General features: G+C 35.1%; 1 protein-coding gene across 1 annotated transcript in view; it reads right to left on the bottom strand.

Moving 5' to 3' along the window:
• Positions 1 to 21,295, bottom strand: part of CTNNA1 (catenin alpha 1) — a 72,675-nt gene that overhangs the window by 48,908 nt on the left and 2,472 nt on the right. Inside the window, exons 2-7 of the mRNA XM_081943893.1 lie at positions 14,763 to 14,869; positions 13,079 to 13,274; positions 11,487 to 11,653; positions 10,809 to 10,928; positions 8,983 to 9,249; positions 7,339 to 7,542 (exon numbers count right to left, since the gene is read on the bottom strand). Of these exons, the coding sequence (XP_081800019.1) occupies positions 7,339 to 7,542; positions 8,983 to 9,249; positions 10,809 to 10,928; positions 11,487 to 11,653; positions 13,079 to 13,274; positions 14,763 to 14,867 (1,059 nt within the window). The 5' untranslated portion in view covers positions 14,868 to 14,869. The remainder of the gene's footprint in view (positions 1 to 7,338; positions 7,543 to 8,982; positions 9,250 to 10,808; positions 10,929 to 11,486; positions 11,654 to 13,078; positions 13,275 to 14,762; positions 14,870 to 21,295) is intronic.

The following is a 21,295-nucleotide window of genomic DNA, read 5'->3' as shown; positions in this document are numbered from 1 at the left end:
TCCAGTTCCTCTGTCAGTTTATGTGCAGTCAGCAAGGTAAGGCTCATAGCAAATTTAATTTCTAGTCCAAGTGCTTAAATAAGGATATGTAATATAAACTGCTCCATGTTTAAGTTTCTAAGTATGAGATTTAGCAGTCCATGAAAGGAAAAACATCAGTCTCAAATTGCTCTGAGGCCATTCAAAGACTTACACAGAAAGCACTGATAAAAAAGTTCAAGAAAAAAACATTTTGTAAAGGGATCAGAATGGTAAACAGATCACCAAGTCTCAGATTCTATCTTGTAAGAAAAAGTTTTTGTATTTTAAATTATTTCATTCATTTAAGTAGACAAGAGATACTAACACATGCAATATATGTAGCTCTTAAGCCCATTCTTACTCAAGAATCTATGCCCCTAAAATAAATGAGCAGTTTAACACAAGACCACAATAAGCAATAAGAACTAATTACCGCATTGGAATTAAGAAGGAAATCATTTTTGTTAATATATGGGGAGCCTAATATACATTAGAGATCCTTATCTAGGGTTTTCAATCTGAAATTGAGAATAACTTCTGGGACAGACATATATTCTAATATTTAATCTCAACGCATAAGTGGCTTTCAATTATCATAACTGCTGAAATTCAGTCAACCTGACCTTAGAGGCTTTTGTTGTAAAAGCACAACACTAATCTTGCAACAAACATTATCCAGTGTTTTCTAATAAGCATAGCTAGCTGTTTAAAAGACAAGATTTAATTCTCCCTTTTCCTTGTACTGTTCTTCACTTTTCAAAAGCCTAAAATCTGCAATATATTTCAGAAGAGCAGTTTTTCATTCTTTTCAAGGCAGAAAAAATATTTTCGGATTAAAGACACATTTGAATACTTAGCTATTATTAATACTGCTCAGCATATACACTGTAGTAGTAGTGCTATTATATCTCACATTAAATAAGATCAGGATGTTATAGGAGAGAATGCCATTCCATCAGCAGAAAGTAAACATGAATTATTCCATATTATTTGAATGAAGCAATTTCTCCCCCCTCTCATTAACTAGAGAGCCTTATCTGATTACAAGAGGCAGAACTGCAACTTTCTAGGTGGTATCTTAGCTTTTTTTTTGCTTAGAGGTTGAAAAAATAAGAGTAATATTAACTTATATTCTAAGATGTCCTTCATTTAGTTTGGTTATATGCTCTGGAAATAGACTAAGAGGAATTAGGCAAAAACAATGTGTAATTTTCTTTTCATACAATGAGGATAATAATTTGCTTTTTAGATACATTTTGAAATGTAATGGTATTTGAATGGCCTAATTTCCTGATAGACAAGCCCATTATCAATTGAAGCTTAAAATGCCTTTGACCTTTCATTGTCTTCTCAATGCTTAAACTGTTATTAGTGCTGGAAACCATTTCTTACTTTATCAGCCACTGCATATTTTTGATTCTTCTAACAGAGAAAAAAAGCAGAAGAGACAGAGATGCCTTGTTAATCAGAAATAGTTCCTGGCATATGTGATTTATAAAAAAATTTTTTTTTACATATTCATCTTTCACTTTTTCTGAAAGCTCAAGGTGGTATATAAATCCTTCCCCAACAACTTGCGCCCTATAACAACTCATAATAAGAGTCTGAGAAAAAGAGATTGGTCCAGTTAATGACACAAGCTCTATGGTTAAGAGAAGAACCCTGGGGTCTGCAGTGCAAGTTTAATGCACTGGCAGAAAAACTCAGCAGAGTAGTCCAACTTGGAAACTAAACGTTCTTTTCCACTATGAAAAATTCCTACTGATCTATAGAACTGCAGATACTGAAAAATTTTGCTCCTTTTTTATATAGTTCATCTTAATGATGTGTTATTAAATAAGCTAGGTTAAAATAATATGTTGGTATGTTTTCTTAAATAAAGATAAGTTTTTAATTAAATTAAAACCAAAACCAAAAGTGTTACATCTTCTCACAGTACCGTCAGGTGGCAAACGCAACATGGCTATGGTACTAAACCTTAACTTTAGCATTTGATAGAGCTACACCCCTGTTAAAAGTTACAATACTGTAACCAGTGTTCCATATACTGAGATCTTGCCACATAATTCTACATCTTATAACTAAGAGTAACTTATCAAATATGTATTGGGTTTCAAATAAATTCCATAATCATAGAATCATAGAGCTGGAAGGGACCTTGGAGATCTTCTAGTCCAACCCCCTGTCCAAGGCAAGAGTCCTCATAACATCCCGGACAAATGGTTGTCCAATCTTTTCTTGAAAACCTCCAGTGACGGATAATTGAATTAACATCCATATAACAATGCTATTGCATAAATGGACCAAATATCTGAAAATGGGACTAGGAAAATGCTGATTTGCGGATACAGTCAATTTTCCTTTCTGCATAATCATGGCATTTCACAACTATTTCTGAATTTAATCTTCTCAATAATGCAGAAAAGAAATTCATGAAACACTATAATTAACAAAGGTCAAATATTGAAAAAAATTAGTTATAATTGGTGAAACGGGTTACATGGCTTCCATTTGAAGAGGATTGAATTAAATATATTATATACCAGTACCCACTAAATCAGTGGGTCTCAACCTTCCTAATGTTGTGACCCTTTAATACAGTTCCTCATGTTGTGGTGACCCCCAACCATAAAATGTTTATGTTTTCTGTATTTTTTTCAAAAATATGTGTTTTCCAATGGTCTTAGGCAGGCCCCTGTGAAAGGGTCGTTTGACCCCCAAAGGGGTCCCGACCCACAGTTGAGAACCACTGCACTAAATGAACCAAAATTTTAATGCTCTTAGTTCATTCCAGCACTCTCAAGTACAAGCTTTCATGACGTCAGCTTTACCAGATGGACCAAACAGGAAACACGACCAGAAGCTAATTCCATTTTAATTTAAAGCTATATGAGCCATGGTGGCGCAGTGGTTAGAGTGAAGTACTGCAGGCTACTTCTGCTGACTGCCAGCTGCCTGATTTTGGCAGTTCGAATCGCACCAGGCTCAAGATTGACTCAGCCTTCCATCCTTTGGAGGAGGGTAAAATGAGGACCCAAATTGTTGGGGGCAATAGGCTGACTCTGTAAATTGCATAGAGAGGGCTGTAAAGCACTGAGAAGCTGTATATAAGTCTAAGTGCTATTGCTATTGCTGCATTGGCAGCGCCTTCTGAAATGAACAATTTCCTGCCACCTCCTTTATAGACCAAGAAACTAAAGAGGGTCTCTCCTGAGCCTCTTGCTCTGCCACTATCCGACTGCAGGCTATGCAGTCTCTTATCTGACTATTCCTCAGGCACCATCTATTCATCCTGTCTCCCAACAACTTTCTCACATACATTATATCCTGTTCAATACTGTTTTTATTTCAATTTTAAGTCTCTAGATATGTTCTATTTTCTGTGTAAAGTATGACATTACTGAAACTGATTAACTGAAGCCACTGGTTTCTGAATGGAGCAGATTCTGTTTCAGAAATTATGTCCTGCCTTAATAGACTAGTATATTGACAGGAAAGTCCTTCCCACCATCTTCTGGGCAACAAAGGACAATGAGGGTGGCTGGGGCTTTAATTTGGATGTGGTTTTGAAAATTGTGCAAAGCTACTTAGAACTCAAATATACCTCTTAAATGTGGGTACATATGCATTAAAGGGCTATTTTTTTTCTTTAGTGTAGAATTGGTTTGAATCATCATATATACAGTGTTTGTGGCTACTAAATCAAATTATTTTATCATATAAAATTCTCATTTGGATTTCCAAATGTTCCAAATATGCTTAAGTTCTATTTAATTAAAGCAACTTTTTTTCTAAGCATTTTAAGTATTACAATTGCACAACTGACAACAAAATGGATGGCTTTATAAATTACTATAGATTCATTGTCCAGGATCTAAACACTCCTTCTCAATCATCCTTTCCTTACTACCATATTGTAACCCACTTTTTAAAGTAAGTCCACAAAATAGTTTCACTGAAATACAAAAAAATATGGTTGAAATGAAAAGAAGTCAAACTGGACTCCTCAATCTTAAAGCATAACTGTAAGAATTCTTAAGATCCCTGGCTACTATAAAATATATGCTGACTGTAGGTTTCAAAAAAAATGTTTATACAAACTAAATATTTTGTATTTAAAATCTAAAATGAAGAGAAGTAAATATATTGAAAACTTGGCTATCTTTAAGGATGCTTTCATATTTAGGGCAGGTATTACCAAAGGAAATCAAGAAAACTGCACTCAATTTCTCACAGTTATAGGCTTCATTCTCCTTAAGTATTTCCCAAAATCTAGGGACAAAGCTGAAGTATCTGTTGTAAATATGGTGATAATTTTCACAATCTGTTGGAAGTCACTACAGGAATACTCTCTGAAGATACTCAAGCCTATGTGGTTTTTCAGGAGGCATCTAGAACAGGGGTGTCAAACTTGCATCATCACAGTGGCGTCATGTGACATGTTGTGACTTTCCCCCCCCTTCGCTAAACCGGGCATGGGCATAGCCAGTGCGTGATGCATCCGGCCTGCAGCCCGCGAATTTGACAGCCCTGATCTAGAATATCAAGAGATATATGAACACATTCAGCAACCTTAGCTAAAGTTTTAAGATGTCAGCTTTTCAAATGTATATTTATTTTTATAGAGGGAAACATGGATTCTAATCATTACAACCTATTTTGTCAATTATGAACAAACAATTCAGAGTCTTTTTTAAAGGTCAAATGCCATGATTTTTCAACTCTCCCAATACATAAAGCATCTGATGATGTCAGCTGCTCTAATGTATGCATTCTGGTGCCTCCAGCAAGCAGGTGTAATTGACCAAACAATATGACTCTCCATCTGTAGTTTCAAATCTGTTGTCCAAACCAGGAGCTTTGTCTTATTGCTCTCTGAATATGATAAGGAAAGAAGCCAAGAACAAGCCATGATTTTATTCAAAGATTTGTTTTAAAAGCTCATTATTTTATCTGAGAAGGAAAAATAATGGAAAGGTTAGGAAAAAAGGGGGGAATTGTAAAAGAATGAATTAGTTTAGTTGTTGTGAGTAAATTTAGATGTTTTTGTAACAAAAGAACCGAAGGAATACATTATAATACTTGCTACAATCTTCTCTTGGGATTTTTCCCTTTTACCAACCTCTTCACATTTCCTCAATTAAAAAAAAAGCCTAATTTTTTTTCTTTGCAAGAAGTATAGATTTTCTATCTTTATCTCTTACTTTTCCAAAGCTTGTCTCCCTTTTCTACCTTCCATTAAAATAGAAAGAATTCCTTTATAAAGACAGACTGGAAATTAGTTGATTGTATGACATTATAGTTTATTATAACACATCAATCCTGTGCTTTACAAACAACAGACATGCTAAGTCAGCTAGAGCAGTTGTTCAGTCTACCTGAAGTAAGATTTTTTAAACCTAGTACCTGCCAATAGATACTACAATTCTGATTATACTCCAAATGTATTTCCACATATAATTCATTTAGAGAATGTTGATAAGCGCATCATAAATCATTTTGAGCACTCTGGCTGCTAAGAACATCCCTGAAGGCTTTTCCCAAGACTTTTGGAGGCTGGATTGTAACTCATGAATTTCACCTTGTAATCTCTAATCCACAGAGTGTAGGATATGTTATCGTTTAGCTATTTTTACATACGTGAAACATTTAAATAGTTAAACATTTAATTTCACTGAATTTCAGCTACTATTGGATGAAGGAGGCTGTGCAATTTACAAAGGGGTAGCTTTAACATTTTTATCCATCAACCCATTTTCTGGGTTATTTTAAAATTTGATAGCAATGCTAAGAATACTTGAAGTTTAATATATCTGTTTTTTTCATTGTTTGACAAAAATCAGCAGGAAGTAATAACAAGTCCCTTTTGGGAGAGGGGGCGGTCTAGAAGCATGAATAATAAATAAATAAATATTCTTTAGCAATCTAATGCTGAAATATGATGGCAAAATCTTCCACATTTCCCCAAAGTGTCTTTGGAGGCTGCATCCCTTCCCATAGGTTGTTCAGCCGTGCTCCATTCAATACAGTTCTACACTTGTAACGGGGCTAAGAAAGGGAGATGAGCACTGCCCCCTAGAGTTGGACACAACTGGACAAGGGAAACCTTTATCTTTACATTTTCTACTCAAGCACAAAAAATATCCTGTTAAAAATTAATATTACTGGCAGAGTTATAGACATGTAGACATGTAGGTGTATTGTTTTAACTAACTGTAACATGGTTTTCATACGCAAGACATTATTTCAATTTACACATCTTATGTATTTTTAACATTCCTCTGCCAGAATCCTGCAAAATTCAAGAACTATTTCTCTCACTCTTTTAATACAGAATCAATTCTAAATGAGGGGAAAAAATCCAAGTCTTCAAACTCTTTACTATTCTAATTTTATCTGGTCAATTTCAAAAATTAATAAATAATACACTGATTCAGAGGATTTTGAAAATTAATTTACAATTGAGACCAGAGGTCTTTCTTTACGGGATTGATAGACAAACGGTTTGAAAAAAAGTGGTGGAACTTTGTTTTTTTACACAATAACTGCAGTGAGATTATTACATGCACAAAGGAAAAAATTGGCAGTACCCACAATGAGGAATGGTTGGTAAAGATGATGGATTGTGCCGAGAGGGCCAAATTGACTTCCTTGATCAGACAAAAGACAATTATCTATGTTTATAGCTGACCTGAAAACTCCTTATAGATTTTCTTTGCATGAAACAGAAAAATTAACTTATGATTTATGGGTTTGATGATTAGACAGGATAGATTATAGAAAGAAGAGAGTTATGTTGTAACCATAAAGTAAAAGGAAACTCTATAACTCTACTTATAACTGTTGGAAAAAAGATTGGGAGGTATTTCCTTGTTTTTTTCTTTTTGTACTTTTAGCTTTCTCTTTGATTTAAACATCTATGGAGATTCTCAGTAATCCAGGTCATAGTTGTCTCAAAGGTGCTTTTTTTCCTTCCAAAAGGCAAGTGGGTTGTTTTTTATTTGAGGAAGAAGACTAAAACATTTCAATTCTCATCCAAGAAGCTTCAGCAGTTATAACATTCTCTTTTATTTCTTTTTTTTCTTTCCCCTTACTTCGTGTTAGTTTATATTAGTTTTTAACTTCATTTTTTTAAAAAAATCATTGAATAAAATTATGCAACATAGCAGAAGACCATCACAGGACAATTGCGATTTTAATGGCCTAATTTTACTGTTGAGAGAATCTGTACACATTTTCTAATTCAAATCACATTGTGTTATTGTTCTCTCAAATCCCAATGAAAAGGAAATGTTTGCAAGTATACTTGTTACTTACATTTCCCATGTATTCTGAAAGCAGATCTTGCAAGGCTTGTCGCACTGCATTACACTCGGCCACTATGCGTTCCCGTCGGTCATCACGTGTGCACGATGAGTCAGCCATTAGGGCTGCACCACTAATGATGCTCTCCAAGCGCTCTTCTAAGGATGGCCTAAAACGCTCTTCACTGAAGTTCAAGGGATCTACAATAATTTGCTTCTGTTAAGAAAAAAAATGTTTATAAGTTTTAATAAAGTGACATGCTGCTCTTTTGATAAGACTTATTAAAATTACTATAAAATATGTCTGTTTAATAAGTGCAAGATTTAGATCAATATACTACCCAAAATTAACCCAGTGTAACACTGGATAAAGCTAAAGTTCAGTCTACAGACCTCTATGTCGACAGTTGGATTTTACTTGTTTTCTTACCAAGTATTTTTTTTAAAGTATGCAACAAAACATTTCTATGAACAAGATAGCATTAGTGACTTCATTTATATTATCAGAGAATTGACTTCAATTTTGTGGTTTGTCAGTTTTCCAGTTTTTCAACTGATGCTGTATAGTTATTCTTTAATGCTAAAGTAATATTCATTAACCAAGTTTATTATTTCTAAAAAATCAGCAGCTTTTTATTTTTCTTAAAAATTCTCCTGGCGGCTAAGGTTTTTTTTTAATTTGGTATCAGCAGCTGCAAATATTTTAATTACACTAATTATGCCATTATCTTTTATCTGTTGATCTTATTAATGGCTCAACATCAGCTATGCCATTTTACTGCAAGAATGAAACCCCGCTCGGTAAAATCTCATCTCATGGCAATATTTTTTGTATATTCTATAAAACTTTACATATCTGAGAGCGAATTTATTTTGTCCACACTTTGGACAATGTAGCTAGAAGTGGCCTATTTGAAATATTAAAAGGGAATTTTAAGAGACTGTACTAATTAATTTGCTGTATCAGCTGTAGCTCCTCAGATTCTATCTTCTATATAGCTATCAAAAGATACAGTAGCCTTGACCTCATTTCAAGTGGTCAGTCTGAGCTTAACTGCTCAGGGAAAAAAAAGGAAAGCTGGGAAAACTGGATAATGGAAGATCAATTTAGCTAGGAAAAGTACCTTGCAGAGGCTGCAGAAAGATGCCTATGGTTGACTAGGAGAAGTGGCTCTCAACCAGATATGAGTATCAGATGTGTCATTCAAAAATAGTTCAACTGGAATACAGAGTAAACTGAAACTGTGTTGAGAAAGCATAAGCGGCCTTGTTTCTGGTTATTTGACAGCCTGTCTGAATTCAGGGAAATCTGAAAGCCTAGCCCCTAAACTGGAAGCCTATATCACTTTCTGTCGAAAAAACTGGAAAATTGAAATCTTAAATAAATTGATACAAAACCCTGATTTTTCAATGAGAAGAACTTTAGTGGTGTTATAAAATACAGTTACAAGCAATTTGCATTTCTAAATTGCTAGAGTTGGTTTGAGCTGCAAATACGTCAGGCCCCACTGTATTTTGAAAGACATTACTTTTATTAGTTTTTACAATCATGGAATAATGATCCCCCTTATGTCAAGGCTGCAAATCAGAAACTGTCAATCATACTGCTCCAGAAATATAGTGCAAAACTTATTTATGGTACAAACTTAAAACTTACATCAAAGTTATTAAGTGCATAAGCCAACTCTCCACCCCCACTCTGATGCTGGACAGAATCTTCAGAAGCTGTCGCTTGGGCAGCATTAGAGATTCCTGTGACTGCCTGCTGCAACTGCTTGTAGATCAAGTCCCTATTGGCTTTGTATGCAGCTACATCCGGATGCTGGAGGCAAGCTTGAGAAGCGGTATAAAGAATAGGGATGTTTTTCTGAAGAATTCCTCTGGCTGCAGCCATCTGGTCACGATGACCAATGTCTTTCAGTTCCTGCAGAAACAGTAACATTTTATTTAGGGATAAAATATTTTTTGGGAATTTAGTTTTTCTATCAGCAATGACAAGATGTGAGATTCCAAGTATAAATCCCAATAGTCAATGGAGAAGGGCTGATGCAATCCCACAGCACCTGGAAAGGAACATATTGTCCATTTCTTATCTCAGTGGCCCTTAATCTTTTGGGCACTATGGTCTGGTTCCATGGAGAAAGTTTCTTCCATGGACCAGAGGGGCATGGTTTTGCATGCTGCCTGCATCATCCTATGGATGAGGCTTCGCTTGTTTGTGTGGCCCGGTTGCTGGCATGCCATGGCCCGGTGCCAGTCCTCAGCCCGGGAATTGGAGACCTCTGCCTTATCTGACCTATTTCAATTAAGAAATGTAGGGTAGCCCATATCAGGATGCATTAGGAAATTACATATTTCTAGAGCACAATAATGCTTGCAAATGAAGCCTCAAATGTTCATTTTGTAACTGAAGCTACTGTAAATTTTCCATCTGAATTGCAGAAAAAAAAAGTGTAAGCCAAAGCTTAATACTGTTATCTATTAGTGTGTACTAAATAGGCAGCAGTATCTCACAACATCATTCTCATCTCTTTATACCAGTTTACTCATTAGTCTCTCCCATTCTAAGATACCTGCCCACATATTCACTTTTTATTAAAAAACAACAATTGGAACAAGTTATTCAACTGAATAATTATGTAATTAGTAACAGTTGCATAGATAGGATTCTTGTTCTGTAGCTTTTGAGAAAAAATGGGCAGCTTGATTTTAACCTGTTCCATAGAGAAGGAATTGCAGATCAAGTAACAACTCTGTTCTAGTAATCTTTATGAGAGAGATATTTGGTTAAGACGTTTGATATATAAATAAATAAACAACCCTGTTAAGGAGACCAGCAAATCTGAGGCAGTGGCTAAAGATCCTCTCCACATCCAGCCAGTTTGTTAGGACAGGAGTTAGAAACAGTTATACTGAAATATATTTTCTGAGGGAGTTTGCAGTAAATTGGAGCCACTTTGAATTTTTCCTTCTGAAAAAGGATCAAACTAAAGATAATGACACCTTACGTGTCTTAGATTACATGAACAGCATAATATAGAAAAGAAAGAGCTAGGCAGCAATGTTGCAATCAGGAGCCAATAAAATGCAGATTTCTATTGCAAAGAAACTCTTCTTTAGTAATAAAGTGTTTACATGAGTAGTTACTCACACAAAATTGGGTGGACTCATGCAACATTTTCAAACTTATTATGACATGCCTCTTTCAGCAATACTACTTACAAGCTGTCAAAAATATCTTTTGTCTCCTAGCTTTTACCCCTTTAATATGGCTGGTTTCCATCAAGGTGCAGATATAGCATTTCTCTTCCCATGTGGCAGCTTTGGCTTTCTTTAAAAACAAAAGCTCCTGTAATTACATCACAATTTATACATCCTCTTTACACAATGGTCAATGTTATCATTTTGACATTTCTATTATAACCGTTTCTCTATTATAACAATCATATTTTATAAAAGTATATAATCCTAAAATTACTATACCTGTTGTCTCTTGCCTGCCATTATATTAAGCTTATCCACTTCTGGTTTAAGAGCTTTATATTGTATTCCTAAATCTTGTTCAGTTCCAGCATTTCTTAGTTTTAGAATGCCTTCTTCCACCTAGGAAATGAAATCAGTTTTAAATTATTCCCAATATGTATAATTTAGTATAAATTCTACAAAAGCAGTTATTTATAATGTCACTATACTTAAGCAAGAGAAATATGGTCTAACCCCAACCCCAAGCAAATCAATAAAATCAGACATGCTACCAAAACAAGAAGAAAATTATTACGTCTGTGAATATCAGATTTCAATAAGCTATTAATGTTTTATATTGAATTTAGCAATAGCAATTTATGTTAAAAGGCCATGAACACATCACATCTAAATTAAATTAAAGAACTGCCTGGGGTAAAGAAGTAAAATTTGTTCAACTGATGGCAAATCTGTCAACCAAAACGTAACAATATAGGAATAGAACTTTTATTTTACAGAAATGTTCCATTTAGACCAGAATATTGTTCCACAATAATCCAACATTTCTTAAAACTCCAAAGCAGGGTATAAGAGAGATGCTTTTGCTCTATTAACCCACCTTCCTGCAAGTTAGAAACAATTATTCTGAATTCCTTTTATTATGCCATTAAAATAGTGAACAATATACTCAATACTTACAACTTTAAGTTGTACAAGTAGTCTGTAGACATCCGCCATATCAGCCAAAATGAGCAGCCGGGTAACTGCTGACAAGAGGGCCCGAGCTGCCCTCACCATATTCCCCCGTTTCACAGAAGAACAGGGGTCATCAGCAAATTCTCCAGAAGCACTTTTCATCAAATCTCCTATATACACAGAAAGCAGCTGTAAGGCTTCATTTTTTATGACGATTTAGAAAATATACCCAATCCAGCCAAACCCAAAATATCATGGATACTTCTCATTAAAACATCTATCACTATAATTTTAATCACATTCTCTTCCAAAACAATTTACTTTTGGCTCTTAGGCAAGTATTGCAAGATTAAGGATTTGCTGCTTATACAGAATTCAATGGCCTTAATAGAATGTGCAAATATTCAACCTGAAGCTGGAAAGAAGAGTAAACTATGTTACTGGCTTTTTAAAAAAGCCACATCGTTGTCTGATTGTACTCAGCAATATCATGCAAGCCCAGGAAAAGGCATGGCTTCATTATGGAAGCACTGACCTTGGTCTCTATGCTGGATTTCAAATACCTTTCAAGTTCAAATACTGTACACCTTGAAGTCTAATCAAGTTATAAAATGGGAAGAATGTAAAATATTGACAGTAATTGCTAAATAATATTCAAATTTTGGCCTGTGCAAATCTTGAACAAGGTCACTTGGAATACATTTACAGAGCACTGCTTTTTGTACTATTAATACACACTATCTTTTTAGAAATGGAATTGGAAACTGTTCCTGGTTTTGTTGACATACACGTGGATAAACAGCTACTTTGCTTTGCTGGGAAAAATGAAGCAAAATTGCATGCATGTTAATGTGGAGACACCTGGGAGATTTTTGAAGCAGCTGCACAAGCCTGGAATATGATGTGCCTCTTTTAATTATGCAAAAAAGGTGCTCTGTGTGTGCCACTGTGGGTTCTCAAACCTCTTGTTTTAAATGGTTTTCATAGCCCCATTAAATGATAGCTTTTTGTCAGATGATAACAGGCTCTATTAACATTTTAAAAATGGGGTCGGGAGAAAAGAAAATATTGTTTTGATTTTTTTTCAGTAGCAGAAGATATCAATACAATCACTTAAGTTAAAGACAATTTAAAATCATCCAATTTTATGCCAAGCTTTGTGGAAGCAAAAAAACAACAAAACAGTCTCGGGGAAATAATGCAACCATTTTCAATTTTACAAAAAATGTTATTGGAAGCTGTACTTTCATACACATCAGTCAATAAAGACAACATTTAATCCCACAAATTTAATGGCTGACTAAAGGTCATTCAGTATTTCTCTGTCCAGCCCTTCTCACAGGAATCTTGTGAGATTAAGCTGAAAGTGGAATAACTGTATACATTTCTTGGAGGCCCTGTATACACATAAGTAAAAATAGCAAAATTACATAAAACATGCTGACACACATTAAAAGCTGACCTTATCCCCAAACCGGTGTTTAAATATATGCACATACTGACAGCAAACTCTTTCTTTTTTAAATTGGTAATTCCTAGGAACTAATTTACAAATGTGAACAATCATAAGAGTTACAATTTCATCAAAGGTATACCTTGTTTGCGAACATCTTCCACAGCTGCTACAAGTTCTTCTTTAAGAAACTGGCTCTCCTTTGCAATTTTGTCCCCCTTTTCCAGAAAGTTCTCTGTTGCTTGCTCGACTGATGCAGCTAAAACATGCGCCTTTTTAGATCGGCCTCTTTTTTTGTTGGAAGGACCTTTGTTGCTAGTATTGACCAATGTTGTGACCTGAAAACAGCATAATATGATCCATTTTTCAACTGAAAAGTTTTAACTATTTAATATGGCAGAAATTCCCCATCAATGCAATTCCAACTGAATTATTTCATTGCTTGAACAAGATCACTCAATTAACACACTATATTTAAGTAAACAAACTTCTGCTAAAAGAGGCTTTTTTGGCATTCAGATTAAAAATCTGGAAACATTCGAAACATTTATACATCCTGGTTGAGTTTCATATAACTATAAATCAGAAATGTGTGAAATTTGGGGGGGGGAATACTTGTGAAACCTTCAGTCAAGGATTAATTTATTAAGTTCAATTTATAGCATTCTAAAACATGAAATGAGAAGTGGAAGTACAGAAATGTGGTTTAGAAACAACTTTATTTCTTTACTTTTCTATCTTCATACCTATTCTTGTATTGTTTAATTCTCAAAGGATTGTCTTACTATTCAGTTTAATTGTTAATGGCATGTCAATACTTATTTTTTAGCATGAAATCCATGATACATTACATGACCTTTTACAATTACAATGGCCATTAAATATAATTTCAGACATTGTTACTTCAGGCTCACTTGCACTGCTCCACCTCTGTGGTATTTCTGGTTTTAAGTAAATTAAATGATTAACCATTTCAAAATTTTCTGGTTCAGAAATTATAACTTGATTTAGAGTTAATATTAGGTGTAAAGTTAAGTATGGTCATCTTTTGACACCTGGATTCTATTAGGAGTTACTCAGTTCGGCAGAAATATCAAAACAACTATAGCTACCATAAAATACCATAAGAGAAAGGGATGTTTTGAACAGAAAGGAGAAATGTGTGTATATATAACTTTGCAACATAAACTTAAAAAAATATTTTAGGTCATATTTGATTGCAATTAAATATTACTGAAATCATTTGGGCTAGCTCTGGGCCATTTAAGTTCCAATAATTTAAATGAGATTTAAGCATAGTTAATTTCCTATTAGATTAAGGACAAAAAAGCAATGATGTTTGGTCTAAATTTTTAAAAAATATGCCAGTGATTCAGCTTTAAATGTTTTTGTTAAAGTTTCTATTAATTCTGGATGCTATTTTAATCTTAAATTCATTTTTAAAAGAAAACACAGTAGTGGGAGTGATGTTTTTTTAAAAAATTCACCAGTCTACCAAACTTGTTTTAATATGTAGGGTGGTTAACATCATCTCCCCATCTTTAAGCCCAACATTTCGGGATTTTCTATATTTGCTTCATAAAAGATGTGGTTATATTTCAGCTTTAAAGTTTTTTTTAAAGAAAAAATTCTGGTATTTTCTACGTTGATATGGCTTTATAAAGGCAAAAAAGAGAGCTATGAACAGAAAAATTCCAATTGCATCCATAATGTAGACCCAACTGACTAGCAACACAGTGCAATTAATCTATCGGTTCTCCAATGTAAAACTGCAGATCCAGAACATTAATAAAAAGCAAAGGATAACCACATAGAATTTTTATTACCTGGGTAACAAGAGGTTCAAGCAGTCTTTCAACTGCCAGTGTCCTTATTTCCAGGCTTTTGGGATCCCATTTGAAATTAACACTTCCTGTATTAATGGTAGTCATTTCTGGAAAAGAAAAGTATTAAATCATTTCAATTCTCTACACAACACAAATGTCTATGCAGCAAACTCACTGCAATCAATGGAGGTTACTCAAAACTAAATTCAGACTAAACTCTGACCCAAAATAGAGCCATTTACATGTATCATTAGAGTTATTTTGAACAGCAAATCAAAATGAGATTTAGATTAGAAGTTGGAATTTCTTTCTTGACCTTTTACCCCAGGGAGGAACCTTTTTGAGTGCCATCATGCAATCTTGCACAATGCACCAAACATAACATTAAGTGAAAATAGCTCGAGATCACATGGTCAAATTTGGTTATTTAAGAAAATTAATTTTGATGTTGATATATCTAGGATTTTGTATGCCATCCTGCTTTAGATTAAGCTTTAAAAAGGAACCTAATTTTATCCCATATTTTTTCTTCTTTCCCTTCCTATAGTTTTCTTTTAAATCAATTACTTTTTTTTAAAAAAAAGACTACTCTGCCAGTTAAGTGCCTTATAAAAAGGAATGAGTCTAACTGAGTGGAAGGACTTGATGCACTGTCCATTCCAACCATTTCATGAGTTTGCAATAAAAAAACACAAGAGCATTATTCTAGCTGCATCTTTATATTCTACTGGCATAATGCTATATATAGTATACTGCATTACTACAACCCTCCCCCCCAACCTTATAGGGTTACTGTTGCAGGGAAATAAGAAGTGGAAGCACTGTGTACTCCATATTAAGTTGTACCAAACAAAGGCAAATGCTAATTTAGTTCTAACCAAAGATTTCCTTGGACCTTCATAAAAATGCTAAGGTTCAATTACTGTAGTTGTAGCCAATATAGTTCTACTCATTTTTAATAACAGCTGTTTCCATCTAACAAAACTACAAGAGAAGTACATGGTGAAGTGTGGCAAGACAACTGTGCTTTTTGCAAGTATTACTTCCCTCTAATCACAGATCTAGAAATTTATTCAAATGTAAGGTATTTTGCATGCCTCAAGCAAGTTATCAATATTGAGTCTTCTTACTAACACTCTCTTCTAAATATTTACTTTAACTACCTCATAAAATGGGAACATGTTAGCTATGTATATTTAGAACTGATTTTTGGGGGATCTAGAGGCAATTCTATAGAAAATGTCTTTGTTTAAATATGCCCTATTATTTTGCTCTATACGTAGTCTGCAACCTATGACCATAATTGAACTCAGAATTTGTCATAAGTTGCTGCTGTTAAGCAAGGCACCCATGTGAACACTTTGCTTAATGACTACAATCCACCTCCTTTTGTGGTCATTAAGTGCAGCATGGGATGCCTGAGGGAGTGGGGGAGGTCCTAGGCGGCCTGGTGCAAGTCTAGGTCTGCATTGCACCATCCTAGCTGATACATGGCCTGAACTGGGCCTCCCACACCCAAAGGCACCCATTGCACAGCTTCCCACCCTGCTGGGTCCCACAGTCTTGAGTCTCCTTCCCACTCCAACATGCCTTTGTCCACTTATCTCTTCCAAAGATCATATTTCCAGAACAGCACTCAGACGATGCAATGCACAGCCTTCCTGCAAAGGCCACCTTTCATCATTCTGGGACATCACAAGAACGTTGCTGACTTCCCCAATGGAAGGCTGTGCATCCTATTGTATGGATGCTCTTTTGGAAAGGCAATCTTCAGGAGAGGTAAGTGGAGCAAGATGTGATGGGCAGGGAGGAGGCCCAAAGTTGTGGGATCCAGTGGGGTGGGAAGCACACCCAAGGCCTGTGGGGACCCAGCCAAGTGGAAAATGGGTCCAGGGAACCCAGCCAGGCAGGATGAAGAGGGAAAGTTAGGCAAGTGGGACAGTTGAAACGTCCCCGAGGCCACTCGTAAGGGCCTGAATTATGATCACTTAACTATAAAGATGTTGCAATAACTGCAACTTTGGAAACGGGTTGTAATTTCAATGGTTGCTGAATGAATTGTCATCAAGGACTACCTGTATAGAATTGTACAAAATCTTCTAAGTTTAAAATACTCTATTTGAATACAAAACACTGTGTTTTGATGCAAAATAGCTTAAGTAAATATGGAATGGATTCTCAAGCATTCTAGAAATGTTTTGTCTGTGAAACAAGAGACATGCTTGAAAAACAGTTTTTTGAAACCCAAAAACACTTCCTGAATGACCAAAACTGTGTTTTGCTAAAAGCAGCAATTCATCCTTGAATTGGGGCATTTTGAAATTTAGTATTTTTGCACATTGTATTGCTTTCCACATAATGATCTGACTGTAGATCTCATTAGACACCTTGCAACTAGAAACTTGCAAAGTAAAACAAGAGACTTCTAAACAAAACTTAATTACTGCAATTTGTTCAAGTGTAAGGACAATCATAAAATAGCAGTCATATCAATTTCACTGTAGAATAACATTAGCTTAATAACTAAAATCCACCTAGAATCTTGAAAACATAAAATGGAGACAGGTAGCTATCCTTTATATCTCCATGGGGTTTAAGTTACTATGCTTTTTAAAAGAGCAATTTAAATTAATTTGAATTTGAATTTGAATATATGTAATTCAAAAATGAGAGCGAGTTTGGTGTAGTGGTTAAGCACCAGGCTAAAAATCAAGAGACTCTGAGATTTAGTCCCATTTTAAGCATCAGGCCAGCTGAGTGACCCTGGGCCAGTCACATACTCTCAGCCCTAGGAAGAAGGCAATGGCAAACCATTCCCCAAATCGTGTCAAAAAAATGGCAGGAACTTGTGCATGCAGCCACCAGGAGTCAAAATTGATACCCCCCCCCCCCTTTCCAAAAGTAGCTGCAACTTAGAACCACAAAATGATACTGTCGACAAACTAACCAATTTGAAATAATTTTATTTCAATTATAATCAATGTATCACTTAGTTGTTTTCAGCAAAGTTTCTAAATGGTAAAGACTTCCTCAATGCGCAGCAAAGCCAAACCCTTCAACTGGGGTGGAGGAATCAATTCTAAGTTTTCTGTCACACTATTTAATATATTTAGGATCAGGACAATTTTCCATGTAGATGGATGTAGGTGGAGGAACTGCAATATGAAAACTGACCATACTCCCCAACCCAACAGGATGAATGAACTGTTTTTAAACTACTCAAGATACACGTTGCTGCTTTTTTTGTCAAGCCAATGTCATATTATAGTTACACATTCTGTATCACACCGAGCCTTCCAATAACACTGGTTGATCTCATTCCTTGGGAACTTTTGAAAGTTCCCTATTTTCTTTTTGCATTGCTGTCGTCAATGGCTGTTCTGCTCTTTGTTTCCCTCACCTCTTCTACACCATTCTTTCTCATTCATTTTTTTCAGTCTATAACTTCTCATTCAGCCACCTTGCATTAGTCAGTTTAGTTTAAATTGTAGTTTAATTTAAATACATGAAAACATACCAGCAAACCTGTACTTCATAGATTTCAATGAAACATGTCTGTGACATCTGTCTAAAATGTATGCAATTGTTGAGCAGAAATAGCAATACAGTGATGTCATTAGTCCATTCAAAAACTTTACTCTTGGTTTTTTTTCCTGGCACTTCCACTCTAGATACAGCAAGAGATACTGTAGTAGTTTTGGCAAGCAGCCTAGATGACAATTAAATGACTGCATCATTAATGGAAGCACTATACTATACTTGTCTGGAAGATTATATAATAGCCATTAATCCTCCTATCCAGAGAACTTTTGATTACACAACACATACTCCTCCAGGGACTTAGTATGGGGCAAACAATCACAATAAATGGAACCTGTGTTCTTTAATACTGTTTTATTTTGAGCACTCACATTAAACCAACACTGGATGGATGAATCAATTAGTGAATGTTTCCATAGTCACAAGGTAATGGGAAAAGGATGTGTTACTCCTGCAAGAAAGTGTATCTTATCTGTAGGAACATCCTGAATCAAGACTTTATTTATGATTTTTGTCTGATTATATGATAGCACTTTCATTACTCGGTTTTCCCATTTGCTCTGATGTAAATGTTGAAAATCTCAGACTACTTTTGAAAGAAGATAAATTACCAAGATAGCGATAGTTCTACTAACGTCCAAAGGAAGTTATCCTAAATACCATATGAAAACTTGGAAATATGTAAGAATTTCAATGGCATTTAGTGACAATTTAATATTATGGACACATATCAAAATTAGCTACAGTATATTCAGAATTTTTTTCTCAGTGCTGAAGAGAAAGTTAGTAAGAACCTACCCTCAATGCAAGCCAGGAGAAATTGGTGTGATATATTATGTTACTTTCTACTTGAAGCACACATTGCTGTAACATATTTAGAATGGCACCTTCTGGTATAATTATTGCAGTAAGCATCTCTCTAGAATTCTGTGCCAAGTCTTTTATCTTACAATACCTAAGCATGCCCTTAAGAAAATCTCCTATGGAAATACAGTATGAGTCCTTATCTCCGACAAAGAATATCTTGCAACTTAAGGGGAAAATTGTTTCCATATCCAAAAGGAATCAATCACAGAAGAAGGGGCACATGTATGAAAAAGTGCTGTTTGCTTATAAATCAATCTTTATACATATATAAAAATTTATGCACACACAAAACTCAAAATAGTTCCCAAGGCAAATGATATATCTATGAACATTTCCTATGGATCTTCTGGCTTCTACAACTTTAAAGCTCTTCAGATTTTTAATTTTAAATGGGGATGTTACAAAGCAAAGTGACAACTTTTAGCTGTCTTTATTTCACAAAAAATATTGTGCGGCCCACAAACAATATTGGAAAATAAAAACAGTGAACATCTACGGCTTAATGCTAAATGTGCCCATTTCCCCACAAAACCATTGGGGAAAGAGCATGCCAGAACACTATAATTATTCTTGCTTTAGAGTCATGAAAGTAGTATATAGGTTAAGAAGGCTTTTGCTATTTTCTTAACTAACCCTTCTAAAGCAACTGCACAAACATGGACTGAAGAGATACTATCAAACTCTCTACGCAACCTCCTTTTAAACACAAGGCTAATCAAGAAGACATGCCCCAGCGCTAGAAAAATATACCAGTCTTACCATTTATTAATATTTATTATTACTTACACTGATTTTATATGATTTGGTATCCCCAACTCCAAACAATTCTGACTGTCCCACAATTATAAATAAAGAAGTGACCTTGACTCAGATATTCAAGATGTGTTGCCTATGAAAAAAGGGGCTGAAACATTTTTAGGTCCAGAACAAGGAGTTCAGGCAGCCACTTCCAGAATTCATTGACAAATAAGGGGGAGAAGAAAAACAGCCAGACTTGCAAAATTCTGTTATTGTAATCAATCTCAAGATACTTCACAACAACCTACCAATATCCAATAGCCAACAGAGTCCCCCTTCCAAGGCCTGGGAGAATGTCAAGATCTATTTGGGCCCCTGGTAAAGATAACAGGGTGGGAACCATCTGGGTGTTATGGGGGTAACTTCATTCCACAAGTCAGGCATTGAGAGATATTGCTTAATCAAAGGAACCTGGAATCGGTCAGCTCAAAACAGCTGGGAACACAACAAGGGGCATAAGTGATCCCTTAAATGACCATCATGTAGGGACACTGTAGGTCATAACCAGCACTTTGAATTTTACCTAGAAGCAACCTGGTAATCACTGCAGCTCACAGTGTCACATGGACACATCAAAGCATTCATTCTGGACCAATCAAAACTTCTCCATGGTCTTCAAGTGCAACCCCATGTAGTGTGTGTTCCAATATACCCATATATTTGGCTATGTCATATTAGAATATGAATTTTCAGTTCAGGTGAATACCTAGTAAAACGTACAGCTGGAAGAAATGAATGCTATTTTACAGTTCTACAAAATAACACCACATTATCTTCTAAAACAAAATAGGTAGGAAAAGCATTCCCTACCTCTAATCTGTCATATTAAATCACAATCTAGAATACTTCATTTCGGATAGTTTTCACTTTAAAATCTTGAACAACTTGCATGTCACAGATTACTGATAAGAAACTTTATTACATTTTAATTGAAGAGTTCCCAACATTATTTTATAACTACCAATACAAACAGATAAAAAAATCTAATGTAAGAATCTTATCTTAATTAATGTATTCATTGGGACTGTATAATTTTCAAAATTTATCTTTGTATATGGGATTGTATTCTGTTTTTTGCCTCACACGGCTTAGCATTTAGGTCCAAATTGTGGACCTTTACCATGCTTATTTTTCAGATGTATAACAGCAAAGGGCAGTTTGATTAGGCTCTAGTCTAACCAAACATTCATATCTAAGATGGGTTCCAAGAGCAACTGTTCAAAGTTGGGCTTCTCTCTTTGCTAGTAACAAAGAGACAGGGGCTTCTTAAAAAGAAGAAAGCATACTAAATATACACCATGTGGAAAAAGAGTCAGAGATGACCAAGG

The sequence above is a fragment of the Natrix helvetica genome (genome assembly GCF_964273705.1).
Source record: "Natrix helvetica genome assembly, chromosome: 2".
Taxonomy (NCBI): domain Eukaryota; kingdom Metazoa; phylum Chordata; class Lepidosauria; order Squamata; family Natricidae; genus Natrix; species Natrix helvetica.
The sequence above is the reverse complement of the archived record's forward strand: the minus strand, read 5'-3'. Positions and strand labels throughout refer to the sequence as shown.